Raw genomic sequence first — 12,147 nt, forward strand, 5'->3', positions numbered from 1 at the left:
AAGATAAATCAAGAACTTAAGGTTTTTTTTTTGAAATTTGAACATAAGTATGTTGGAATAGAGTAGTACATGGCTATTTTTACATGAAAAAAGAAACTAAATCGGCAAGGTTTTAATTGTTTGTAATCACATGGTGGAGAACATGACGTTCGTTCACACCACACTCCCCTCCGAGCTCTCATTCTCACTCCGACCACGTGCTCTCCCGAGTTTGGTTGTGCTTCCGGGAGAGCAGCTCTGCCAAGTGCCAGTGCACTTGAGGAGGTGGTACCTGCCAAGTGCCAGTGCAGGGCGGAGACAGGCCATATGGTGGGCACTCGGCAGCCAGCTCGTGTCCACACGCGTGGCGACTCTGTTTCTGAGTTTCGCCTTCCTCATCCTTGCTATATAGTTTGGACAATTTTTTATGTTACTTCATTTTTTAAATTGAACATATAAATCCAGCTACCCAACCCGCCATTCTAGCGCCATCCCCATTTCAAATTCATCCTAAACACTCGATTTGCCTCGCTGGCCAGCGACGTCGTACCTTTCATCGTGGTGGTAAACATCCGGTCGCTCGTTCTTCTGTACTCTAAGTAACCGGGCTAGAGCGACTGACACATGGGCCAGCCTTGCGCGCGGCCAGCCTCGCAGCGGCCGGTGTGTGCGTGCTTCTGTCCGGGTGAAAAGCAGGGCGAATCGATCGTGGGTTGGCAGGGTGTTTTTTTACAGTCATCGTTTGCACCCATCGGCCACCCGTGAAAATATCTCCTCTCCCTTGCCTTCTCTCACGTGCTCTCCCCTCCCCTGATCCCCTCCTTCCCTACCGTCACGCCGCCGGCTCCACGCAGCGGCCGACGCGGCCTTCTCTCCCCGGCGCTTGAGGTACAGCAGCGGCTGCGGCACTTCTCGGCCCAGCCGGATCCGGTGCAGGTCGCCGGCATCACGCGCCGCGTGCCGTGATTCTGGATCGGGCGCAGATCTTGCCACCTATCCTCCTCTCTCTCTCCCATGTCGCCATTGTTGCAAGGAGCAGGGGAGATAGGTGCCGAGGACAAGAAGCAACGGGTTGGTCAGGGTGGGCTTGAGCTGCTGGGGAGATGGAGGAGGCCGTCGTGGTTCGTCATGGAGGCGGCGCCGCCGGCAAGCTGGTTGAGGTACGTGTCAGATCCGTTGGTCCTTATAGTTGTTCGTTCTCCTAATCTCCTCACAGACCATGTGTTTCCCCTTTCTTCCCTCAATGTGACGGGGAATACATCGTTCCTACCTATATTACTACTGGCTTGCAAGCTTTAAGGAGATTTTAATATGTTTGTCATTCATATATCTGGCCTTGTGTGACGATTTTTTTTTTGTTAATTGCCAATGCTTTATTTCAGAAAACCAAATCTGCACCATGCCGCCTCACCCTCTCAGATTACTGTTTCATCCCTTTGATAGTTTTTTAGGTTTGTCCTTGTCCTTCTTCCCTTAGCGCTGCACTTTTCTACCCTATATTGTTTACTGCTTATTATCGTGTTAATTCCTTTCTATTCCTGGTTTTTCCAGGTGTCGTGTTTGTGTTTTTTTTTGTGGTGCTGCTTATATGTGTGACTACCGTATGAGCGTATATATATGCTGAAAAGTAAAATGATTTTTCCTTTGCACAATACATAATTTGCAGTGAGATGGTAGTACATCAGTGTATTTACAGGAAAAAACGATGGTCGTATATATGCTGAAAAGAATTAAGGCTGAAAAGAAAGAACATTCATCTACTATTTCTTGATGTATGCTATCGTATATTGCTTCTCTACTTGCTCAAAATCAAATTTGCATCTATGAAAAGGTAAGAAATTAAGGCCAGCGAGATGGCAGTAGATTGGCATGTTTACAGAAAAAAACAAATAGCCATGCAAGTTTGAAAGAACATCTTTTTACTATTCCTTGCTATATGCATATTTCCCATCTTCTTCCTTCAGAATCAAATGTGCCTACTAAAGGATAAGAAATGAAGGCTGCAATCTAAGAATACTTTTATTTGCCATTCTGAATTTCTATCACAGCACAGAGGAATGAGGAATGGATACATGAGGCATGGCGTAAGCGTAGGGGTCAGCCAGGGCACGACGCAAGAGTCTGCCCATCTCCTCTCAAAGTTAGTTCTTGCTCTGTCCCCACTACCTCGCCTGCCAACTCTCTGATAGAGTATTTTATTTCTGCAATGTATTATATTCTTTGAAGCAATTGCAAATTTTCCATAGCTTCTTGGCATACTATGGATTTAATTCTTTGCGAGAACAAGCAAAAGATAGTAGCAGTTTCTTTCAGATACAATTTCGGAAAGGTTTGCCGACTAAATGTACAAATATGAGCAAAAGGGGCCATGCTAATTAATGTTGGCCAGGCTCAGGAGTAAATTTATACAGATTTTGATTTGCAAGTTATTTTGTCCAGCACGAAAGGCACTAATGCGTCCCGAAAACCTAGCGCACAAAGGACCAATCCTTCCCTTCCTCGAGCCCCATTCGAGTCCGCGCCGTTCAGCATCTCCAGCCTCCCCTGCTCCTCGACCCTCCGGCCCCACGGCCTCTCGCGCCGCCGCCTTCTTCCCTGGACGTCTTCCCCGACGCTCGTGGTGCAGCAGCGGCCATTGCAGTAGGTTAGTTAAGCTTGCTTGCCTAACCTGCTATGGATGAATGGTGTGTCTCACCAGGAAACATTAGATTAATGAATTACTTGGCCTCTACAAATTTCGAAATATTGGTTCGGGATATATTAATTTCCACTCCTTATTGTTCATGGCATAAACAAGCACTATAAAAGGTCACAAGTAGAAACTTAGGTCAAGTTATTGCTGGATGTAGCCTGCTTTGTTCAATTGAAATATATTTGCAACATGAGCTGGTTGTTGATCGTTACTCTCGATTGAGGAATGGGAAAAAAATCACATCTTGTGGTGTTTACTACTTTTTGCATTGTCAAATTGAAAATGTTCTGCAAAAAAATAGTAGGTTTCCCTTTCAATAGTTCATTTTGTCAGTCCAGTTGTATCGACAGTTCAATTTTTGTTGGTCTGGGCATAGCAAGGGAGGTCCCCCATATTTGATGAGTGGCTTGAAGCTGAACTTCTCTATTTACCTGTACTTCCTATGCATCTAATATGACCTATAAATTTAAACAGAATTTCATGAGTTGCAAGTTGCAGCTTATTTTCTTGTACAGTCTTGCTATTTGATTATTCTCCTTATGCCTCCACCCTGTAATATTCCAATGGCCGATCCATGAACTCACAGAAAACATTAGGTTCTATGCCAAGTTGTTGGCACCGTATATATACTGAAAGTGGAGTGGTAATAGTTGAACTTTTTTCTTCCCCTTGTAGTAACACAGACGTCGGTAGCAGGAGAAAGTATGTGACTTGGTTGAGTCAACCAAGAAATATGGTGGTACAATGCACATATTTCCTTCGATGCATGTCTCCGGCGACCCTGAGTATAAATACTGCTATCATTTCTTACTGCACACTCTTTATGCAGAGGTGCTCTGAATTAGAACTCCCCATTGGCATATCTGCAGTTCCATGCTATACATCCCCCAAATGACGAAAATTAAGTTCAGGGGCATGTTTTTTTTATATATGCTTGACTTAACTGGAGCTTAAATTTGTCATTTGTTTAATTACCAATCTGGTTTATTCTTGACTCTTGATTGCAGCCGCTGGAACTGATGGATATTGACATGGGTAACAAAATAGTTGAAAGATTTTGTACCGACGAGGCTCTTGAGACTACAAACATTTCTTCACTCCTTGTACGAAAGGATTCTAGGACTAAGTTATAGGATTTTATATTTTAGTCGGATATTCCTTCTGTTAATATGTGCTCCTGTGCAATTTTTCATAGGCTTCTCTTTCCTTTTTCTGGTTACGATTTACAAAGCTGAGCAATAGTTTCTCTACTAATATAGCTTGTGTGAAAAACATCCGTCTTTAGGATGCTTTTGCGGCATGTGTAACTGCCTCACATTAGCCTATGCTTCTATCCGAGTTGTTTACTACTAAGACCATAATGGATCATGCTTTTTAACTGGCATATAAGTGTTGATGGAAAATGATGTCTTATTTTTTGCCTGGTAAATTTTAATTGGCGCATGCAATCCATGCTTCCCAGTCTTTGGTGACAATGTTGTCAGGCCTAAAATTAGAAGTTTTCGATTTCCTCTCTCTGGTTTTTAGTTGGTTAGATGTTAATGCGTGGAAATGTATATGCTGGTTTTTTTTCCTGTTTTAATAAATTGCTAATACGTGGATCTTGTCTGCTTTGCATGGACTATAGTATATATTCACAGACTTTGTCTGCTTGCTTCAAAACTAAAATGTGACTTTTACTTGCCTATTACCAAAGAAGATTTCATGCATGCCACATCAAGTCGCCATAGATGCCTCCAAGTGAAATTTCAGCGACGACAAGGTATATTTTCCCCAACACCTGATCTTCTTTAATCAGACTACCGTTCATTATTGCATATAGGCTTCTTACTCTGTGCCTGAATAAGCGATTGGTATCCACATGTTTGTTTCCATGTGTTCTACTGTCTTTCTGGTACTTGAAGCATAGTATGTTCATGTGTGCGACTACAGTTCCAGCGAGTTGGAAGTCCTGTTGTTCTCAAAGTTTGCATCATATGCCCTTTAGAGAAATCTTTATTGAACATTTTAATTTTCCTCATACATGCTTATCATTTGGCATCATGTTATTTTGTGACACAGTAACTGAATATGCACACAAGAGGATCCCTCTGGATGTGTAGGGGGTATGAAGTAATAGCCATTTTTTTTCTCTGTGTAGATTTGGCATCATATTGCCCAGTAACTGAATGTGCACGCAGGAGGATCACTCTGGATGATGGAAAATGCATTATCCGTGGTAAGAAGCTAACGGTGTCGCCCCATTTATACCACATTTAGGCATGATAATTAAATTAGCCTTCAAATTAAATAGATGTCCGCATTCATGGGTACATAGATGAGCTGAGCTACTATTTTCTTGTTTGGGAATGAGGTAACACTATACAAACAGCATGTTGACACTCTGAACAGCTTAATACTAGACGGAAACAAAATTTCTCTTCCTACTATGTCTGTACCATGAACAAGATGTTCGCAACAAGTGGTCAACAAATGGTATTCTGTTCCTGTCCTTTCTCCTTTTTATGAATCTTCATAGCTGCATCTTAACCATGCTTAATATCTATTGCAGTACTTTTCCACTCACTTCACACAAGAATATCTCAAGGGGCACATGCATGAAGAGCATACTAATTTGCTGATCAAAGCTGGAAACAGACCTGCCATCGTCATTGCTCGGCTTATCATACAATCACAAGAAGCTGGACTCAGTTCTTTGACATCGCAAATATGAAAGGAGGAGTGTCATATGCATTTGCCTTTGAGGAATTGGCGGGAGAACTCATATCATCGTGCACTCCCTTTGATAGCGTCATGAGCAACCACTGCCATCATCTCATAATATAGCTCAGGTTCGAGACCTAGGTCATGCACTACTTTTCTCGACCATATAATGTGCTCTGCGTCACCTTATCCTTTCAGCTCCAGTACTTCATAATATAGAGTAGATGAAACATCTTTTTAAATTGGTGTGGAAATACCAATGCAGATGGAGCTATGTAATCCAGCTTGCTTTCTATCATGAGTTGGTCTCATGACTTTGTTTTTAGCCATCTTGGTACCATGCAATGGAATATATAACACTATGTTTGAACATCGTATCTAAATATTATCTAAACACTCTTGCTTGGTTCCCTCTCGCCCTTTGCACCATCGGCACAACGGGTAAACCAATGTATGCTATTATCAAGCGATCTTATTACTTCCTTTTAGTCTATCATGGTATCATCTATATTGTAATTAATGGGATATAAGTATCCATGAAGTTGGTTCAAAATCAGTCACATGTGCATGGGCTTGATCTCGCTTTTTGCGCCATGGGCGCAACTGGTCATCTAGTTCATGTAAATGTGCAGCTATACCCCCCATTGGTCCAATCGTAGATCCAACAATGGTTACTTGGATCAGGTTCTCCATCGTAGTTGTAGTGATCATTACGGCTAGCTGAAGAACTCCTACACACTCTAATTTATAGCCACGGAGACACCGTCTCCCAGTAGAATGCGGAGCACGGACCGCCTCCGAGTAGAATGCATAGCAAGGACCGCAAGTAGATTTTGCTTCCCACATACATGCCTGCGACACCTAAGCTAGCAGGTCAGTGGCGTTTGTGGCGCAAACTACGAACGCCAATGAAGGTCAGGGTGGACGCGTCCACCTCCAGCACAACATTGTATTCCCTCACTCTTTCTGCGCGTCGACAAACAAGTTCTCCATGATGACACAGGTGCAAACTTCGGCAATGAGAGCTGAGACACGGCACATGAACAATGCCTACAAGTTGAGGGGCATGGGGGGATTTAGGGTGGAGGGTATGGGGGGAGGGGCCCCCCCCCCCCCCCCCCCCCCCCCCCCCAAAAAACAATTTGTAGTTTTTAACTAGTACATAAGCATGTACATACACTATCCTCATTTTGGCTGCCCAACCATCATTCACTCATTCAACCCACGAAACTACTTTATATCCGACTCTTTGAATCCAATTATTGTCCAACAGGTGATCCAACGACCCTACCACACTAAACATAAGTGATGGAAATATTGGTAAAGGTGTCATACAAAAATCATACAACGAGTGTCGTACATGTAGCAGCTTAGCCTTGTCTGAAACCGAAGCTAATCTCGCCATCTGCACTCACCGGTTATGTTTCTTTTGATAATTTCGTCAATTGATTCATACTTCTTAATCTTCCTGTGTGTAGTATGGTGATTGATAAATAGTCAAAGAGTTCTTTTTTCTGTAATAGATCTAGTTAAAACATGTATCAAATTTTGAATGGTTCACTGTGACATTTGCTAAACGAGATATCTTCTCGAACAGGACCGATGATGGCGTATTGAAGGTTTTCATGGATTTGAGAACATGTAAAATAGAGTGAGTATTGGATTGTTTGAGATATTTTGTAAGGTATTTTTAAATCTGCTAGTCATCTTGGACCTTTCCATTAACCAAAAATGATAAAGAAAATGAGTTGGATGAAATTCATATATGTTCGGCTGAAAAATAATTATACTTTTTATTATTATATAAGACCTTAGTTGAACTCTCTGCACTGATTTTTGTGGGTAAATTCCAAACCTATATGTTTGATTTTAACGCCATGAGACTTTATTAACCTTTTATTCTATAGTGGTTTTTGCAACAGATGGAGGCGTAGTTTGGATAAATTTTGATGTTACTATTTTTCCATGTTCATATAATTGTGCATTGCAATGTGCCCCACATTGGTCCAATCCTAGACCCGTCAATGACCACAACTTCTACATCATCGTAATATGTAATTCCTCCGCTTTTAAAGTACTTCTAGGTCTCCTAGGTCAAACTTTTGTAAGTTTGACCATGTATGTGCATGTTGATATCTACAACATCAAATGTATAATATGAAAATATGTGTTATGATGAATCTAATGAAACTAGTTTGGTGTAGTACATGGCTATCACAATATGTAATTTGATGTTGTAAATGTTGGTATATTTTCCAGTAGACTTGGTCATATTAAAAGATGTTTAAATTACGATAAATCAAGAACCTAAGTTTTCTTTTTTTGAAATTTGAACTTAAGCATTCTGGAACAGAGTAGTACTACCTCCGTCCTGGTTTATTGGTCCCCTTTGTAATTTGTGCCAAATTTTGACCAACGATTTAACTAACAAAATGTTAATGCATGTCAACAAAAATTACATCGTTTGATTCGTATTTGAACACAGTTTTCAATGATATAATTTTTAGTGACATGCAAGAACATTTTATTAGTTGAATCTATAGTCAAAATTTGACACAAAATACAATAGGGACCAATAAATTAGGACGGAGGTAGTACATGGATATTCTTACATGAAAAGGGAAAAAAACTGAGGGGGCATTGTTTTAATTGTTTGTAATCACGGTGGTGGAGAATATGAGGTTCGTTCACACCACACTCCCCTTCGAGTTCTGACTCTCACTCCGACCACGCGCTCTCCCGGAAGTAGAGTTTGGGTGTGCTTCCGGGAGAGCAGCTCTGCCAGGGCCAAGTGCCAGTGCACTCTCGCCTCGCCCGGTCGCCCGTGTTGTTAGGCCATCTGCTAAAGCGGACATATTATTTGTTTGTGAACACAGATGCAGAAGTCGATCGTCCAATTGCATCCATTAAAGTTTTGTTTTGTTGCCTTCATGTTTTCTCCTCTTTGCATGCTTTTTTTAGTTGAGCCTGGTTTGAGCATATGCAGAGGAATAAAAAAATTACATTCTACAAATCGTACGGTTGCCTGCATACCGCTTGTCTGCATCATAGCACCGATTCCCGTCCCCCTGTTTGGTTGCTTGCATATAACTATGAACATTCATAGCCCAAAGTTTGGTTGTATATAGGGAAGTCTATTTAACTTGTACCCTATGTGGTGACCTCCTCCCTCCTCTCCCGCTGCTTGCTCTCAGCCTTCGCACACAGGTCGAGGAGTGAGTGCGAGGTGCAGGGAGGAAGGTGGCTTCAAAATGAAGCGCACGAGCTGTACGTCCAGTGGCGGTGCCAGGATCAGAAGTTTGTGATGTCATTTCAATTCTGTGATGTTAAATACATATGTTTTCACTATTTTTTTTAAAAAAATACATGATTTCTACTTGTGTACATAGAATTTGCCGAAAACCTGTGTGGTCAATTGACCACACTCTAAAACGTGGCTCCGCCATAGTGTACGTCAGCCTCCACCGTGGGATGACGGAGACCGGCGACACCACAACTGATTGCTTGTCGGGGTGTGCTTCGGTGGCGGTGGCAGGTTACTAAAGTAGGTACCCCATCCCCTAACTCCGGTGAGATCCCTGAAACCATGGGGTGCTCTCCGTGGCGTTGTTCTACCAGAAATAGCCCTATTAGTGGCGCACCTGTTTTCGTTAGTAATGGTGCACTACGGGTGCGCCACTATTAACACGTCACTAGTAACAGATAGTAATGGCGCACCTCTGGTGCGCCACTACTAACTCTTAGGTGCTCCACTGGTATTCCCTCTAGGTGCGCCACTTATAGCCTTATAGGTGTGCCACTAGTAATAAAGGAAGGTGCGCCACTTGTAAGGACTGAAATGCGCCACTAGTAATGTATTTGGAAAACAAAAAAAATCCAAATTTACAGAAAACAACCTATAAGGAAAAATAATTTAAAAACAAAAAATGAAATAGAATCATAATTTTTATTATAGTAAGAATATTACGATGTCTTTACAAGTATCCAATAAAAGAAAAATTACAAGGAAATAAAAGAAAATTCTAAAACTAATCTTCTAGTAATCTTTTCTTCTTTTTCTTATACTTTATCCCTGCAAAGAATGATAGAAATATATGAGAATGAACATTGCAGAGAAGTGAAATTGAGCAATTATTTGCATCCGACATCGAAGATCTAAGATACCTTGAATCATAGACATGGGTCATTTCATGAAGCCAAAAGTCTATGCCATTCAGGATGCATAGTTCCCTGTCAGAAGAACTTAATTATTCAGTAAACACAGTCCTAAGCTTTTTACATGAGACAAAACATAAGGTACATGCTTGACCTAAGCTACGGCCACGCTAATCCTGCTAACAACACACAAGCGACTAGCTAATCAAGATTACTACTAACATAATTCACCGAAAAGAGTAACAGGTGATGCATCAAAAGAATCTGGCCAGATCCGATCACATTAGACGAGCCTAGGTGTGTGGATCCAAAACAAAGTGTGCAGATCTTTGATAAATGAAAGTTAAGGTTAATAATCTAAACTTTAATATTCTGAACTTTGTTACAGTTTAGCCCAGGGAGACATGCTCTATTCCTAAGAAATTAACTATTTAGTGACATAAACGTTGTGATTGATGTGACGATGAAGGAGTTTAAGTTCTGTACCTCATGCATTGCGCCACCGTCCAGTGCGGCTCGCTGTGCCGTAGGGTCCTCATCTCGACAGTGTGTGTGTTTTCAAATGAGAATGTGATCTATTCTAGAACCATAACTGAATTCTTCAGCTCCAATGGTTTGACTAAAGCAAGTATAAGCTCCCTCCCTGCACAAAACAAATGAAGGAAGCATACGGTACATCGTTAGCATGTGATTATCATGAAGTACACTATAGTTGTAATGATCCTATATAACTATAAAGTCAATCCCCACTGAACATTTTTCCTGCCCTCACAACCTACCACATCAACAAATTACTAACTTCTTTTAGTTGTTCAAAGATGGAAACCAGCACTGATACGTGCAAAGTTCTGATGACATTGTTTAACCAATAGTAAAATATGTACATACATTGTTGGTTCTGAGGACATGGAATAATAAGCTATAACAAAGTTGCAAAATTATGAGAAGAATAAGAGTAGCAAGTAAAAAACAGGAGCCGCGATACCTTTCAGGGTATTTTGATCTGAAAGCATCCAATAAGGGACCTCCATGTTCTCTCAACATGTATCTCAGCCACTCACGAAACCTTGAATCAGAAGTAAAATTCAGGAAAACACCTACACATGTTCTACTGCAACTAGGACATCCTAAGCACTACATAGATTCCTATATACCTAAGCAACTACTGAATCGATCTAAACATCTAAAAATTCAGAGCTTAAACCCTAGGCTAGTGACAGTTCAGTACAGAATGCAGAAGCAGAGCAGAGAGAGAAGAAGGAGGATTGCCTGGAGATCTCGATGCAGAAGGAGCGTCGATGCAGTGAAGAGGCGAGGCAGTGAAGGCGTAGCACCATAGTACCATCCATGGCGGAACCCTCTGCTGCACCAGCAGACAACACCAACCACGGTGGGCACCACAGCGCCGAACGGCGGCACCAGAGACGCCAGCACCACCAGTGTATACAAAAAAAGTTAGGGCTAGCAAACAGGTCACGCTTCTACTCTTCCTTTAATACAAATATACAATGTTTACAAATATATTACAAAACTAATTTTTAAAAATCCTGATTCTGATTTATCGGGTTAAAAATGGGCAACGCAAAATGAAATACGACAAATGGCTAAGTCTACTGCCTACTGCCAATGCATAATTAGCACACACAAGGATTTTGTTGAGTGAAACAAAATTACCATCCATACTTCCTCTACTGCCTACACATCCAACATGATAAAAAGAAACATTTTTCAGCAAAATCGAGTTAAATAGATGGATTTCCATCTTGCATACATGTGTGCTTAGCAAATAGATGGAGGGGGAGAAGAGAGAGCTTACCAACAACATCTGGTTGGGGAGGTGGTCATGAGCAGCATGTCGGAGAGGTTGCCGGCTAATGTTTCAAAATGAAGAATAGTCAAGTTAAGTGTTAACCAACATTGTACAAAATACAGTAATTCACCGTTTTGATAACTCACTTAACATTGTACAAGTTGAGGTAACTGAAGATAACATGGAGCTTATGGAAACAATATTCAGAGAGTAGGAGAATAGATCCTAAATTAAAAGGATCCACTAATAGCATAATATTTTTCGCAGATTAGCATGTAATTTTTTTTTGGCAGAACACATAATGCACATCTGAATCAATCGAGACGGTCAGATCAAAGATTAATTATGATTGTGAAATTCCAAACAATATTTAGTCAATCACGGGCATCATTTAGCAAACAACTACGTAATGAAGCTTAGCAGAAAATAAGAAATGGGAAGCAATTATTATGCTCCCTTGAGGCAGTCGATATACAATATATCAGTAGAAGTGTAGAACTACAAGCTTCAGGTTCAATATTATGCAAGGAATTGCTTTAAAGTGTTACAGAAGAAAAATAATTGCTTTAGCATTAGCTTTATGGAAGCAAACAAATATCATCCCAGGTAGTAATTTCTTTAGCTAGTCAATCACAATCTCATCAGAAAATCGATAAGGAAAGTGCATGCACCCGGACTGTTGCATCTATAGAGCTGATTTCCATCGATGCACAGCAAAACATGACAAGAAATTGCATTTCTTCTCCCCTAAAAAAATCCTGCAGCTACAAATCAATGCAGCAGATCGACGAATTCGTCTCACCTGCGT

General features: G+C 41.1%; 1 protein-coding gene and 1 long non-coding RNA gene across 21 annotated transcripts; one reads left to right on the forward strand and one right to left on the reverse strand.

The window, feature by feature from the left end:
- The first annotated feature begins 685 nt into the window (after positions 1 to 685).
- LOC125520094 lies at positions 686 to 7,207 on the forward strand. Of its 20 annotated transcripts, none has more exons than XR_007288449.1 (7): positions 696 to 1,139; positions 1,362 to 1,430; positions 2,033 to 2,119; positions 2,419 to 2,623; positions 3,679 to 4,433; positions 4,812 to 5,502; positions 6,972 to 7,207. XR_007288449.1 is itself a non-coding variant. In XM_048684917.1 (4 exons), exons 1-4 carry the CDS (start codon positions 994 to 996, stop codon positions 3,347 to 3,349), a joined length of 321 nt encoding a protein of 106 aa, XP_048540874.1. In that variant the 5' UTR covers positions 689 to 993; the 3' UTR covers positions 3,350 to 3,672. The 20 variants fall into 20 exon arrangements, 5 of the variants coding, with proteins under 5 accessions (XP_048540870.1, XP_048540872.1, XP_048540874.1 ...); XR_007288442.1 differs by having other exon boundaries at positions 697 to 1,139; positions 2,028 to 2,119; XR_007288443.1 differs by lacking the exon at positions 2,419 to 2,623 and having other exon boundaries at positions 698 to 1,027; positions 1,072 to 1,139; positions 2,028 to 2,119.
- Positions 7,208 to 11,123: 3,916 nt separating this feature from the next.
- Positions 11,124 to 11,577, reverse strand: LOC125522719. The gene is made up of 2 exons (XR_007289939.1): positions 11,346 to 11,577; positions 11,124 to 11,224 (listed from the first exon to the last, which is right to left on the reverse strand). It is a non-coding gene; the product is annotated as an uncharacterized LOC125522719 (long non-coding RNA).
- Between the last annotated feature and the right edge of the window lie 570 nt (positions 11,578 to 12,147).

Source organism: Triticum urartu, chromosome 7 (genome assembly GCF_003073215.2).
Source record: "Triticum urartu cultivar G1812 chromosome 7, Tu2.1, whole genome shotgun sequence".
Classification (NCBI taxonomy): Eukaryota; Viridiplantae; Streptophyta; class Magnoliopsida; order Poales; family Poaceae; genus Triticum; species Triticum urartu.

Coding starts and splice junctions, on each gene's coding strand:
- LOC125520094 (XM_048684913.1), top strand. CDS start 994: ATGTCGCCATTGTTGCAAGGAGCAGGGGAGATAGGTGCCGAGGACAAG. Junction 1,140..2,032: donor CCGCCGGCAAGCTGGTTGAG/GTACGTGTCAGA, acceptor ATCACAGCACAG/AGGAATGAGGAATGGATACA. Junction 2,120..3,346: donor TCTGCCCATCTCCTCTCAAA/GTTAGTTCTTGC, acceptor TTCCCCTTGTAG/TAACACAGACGTCGGTAGCA.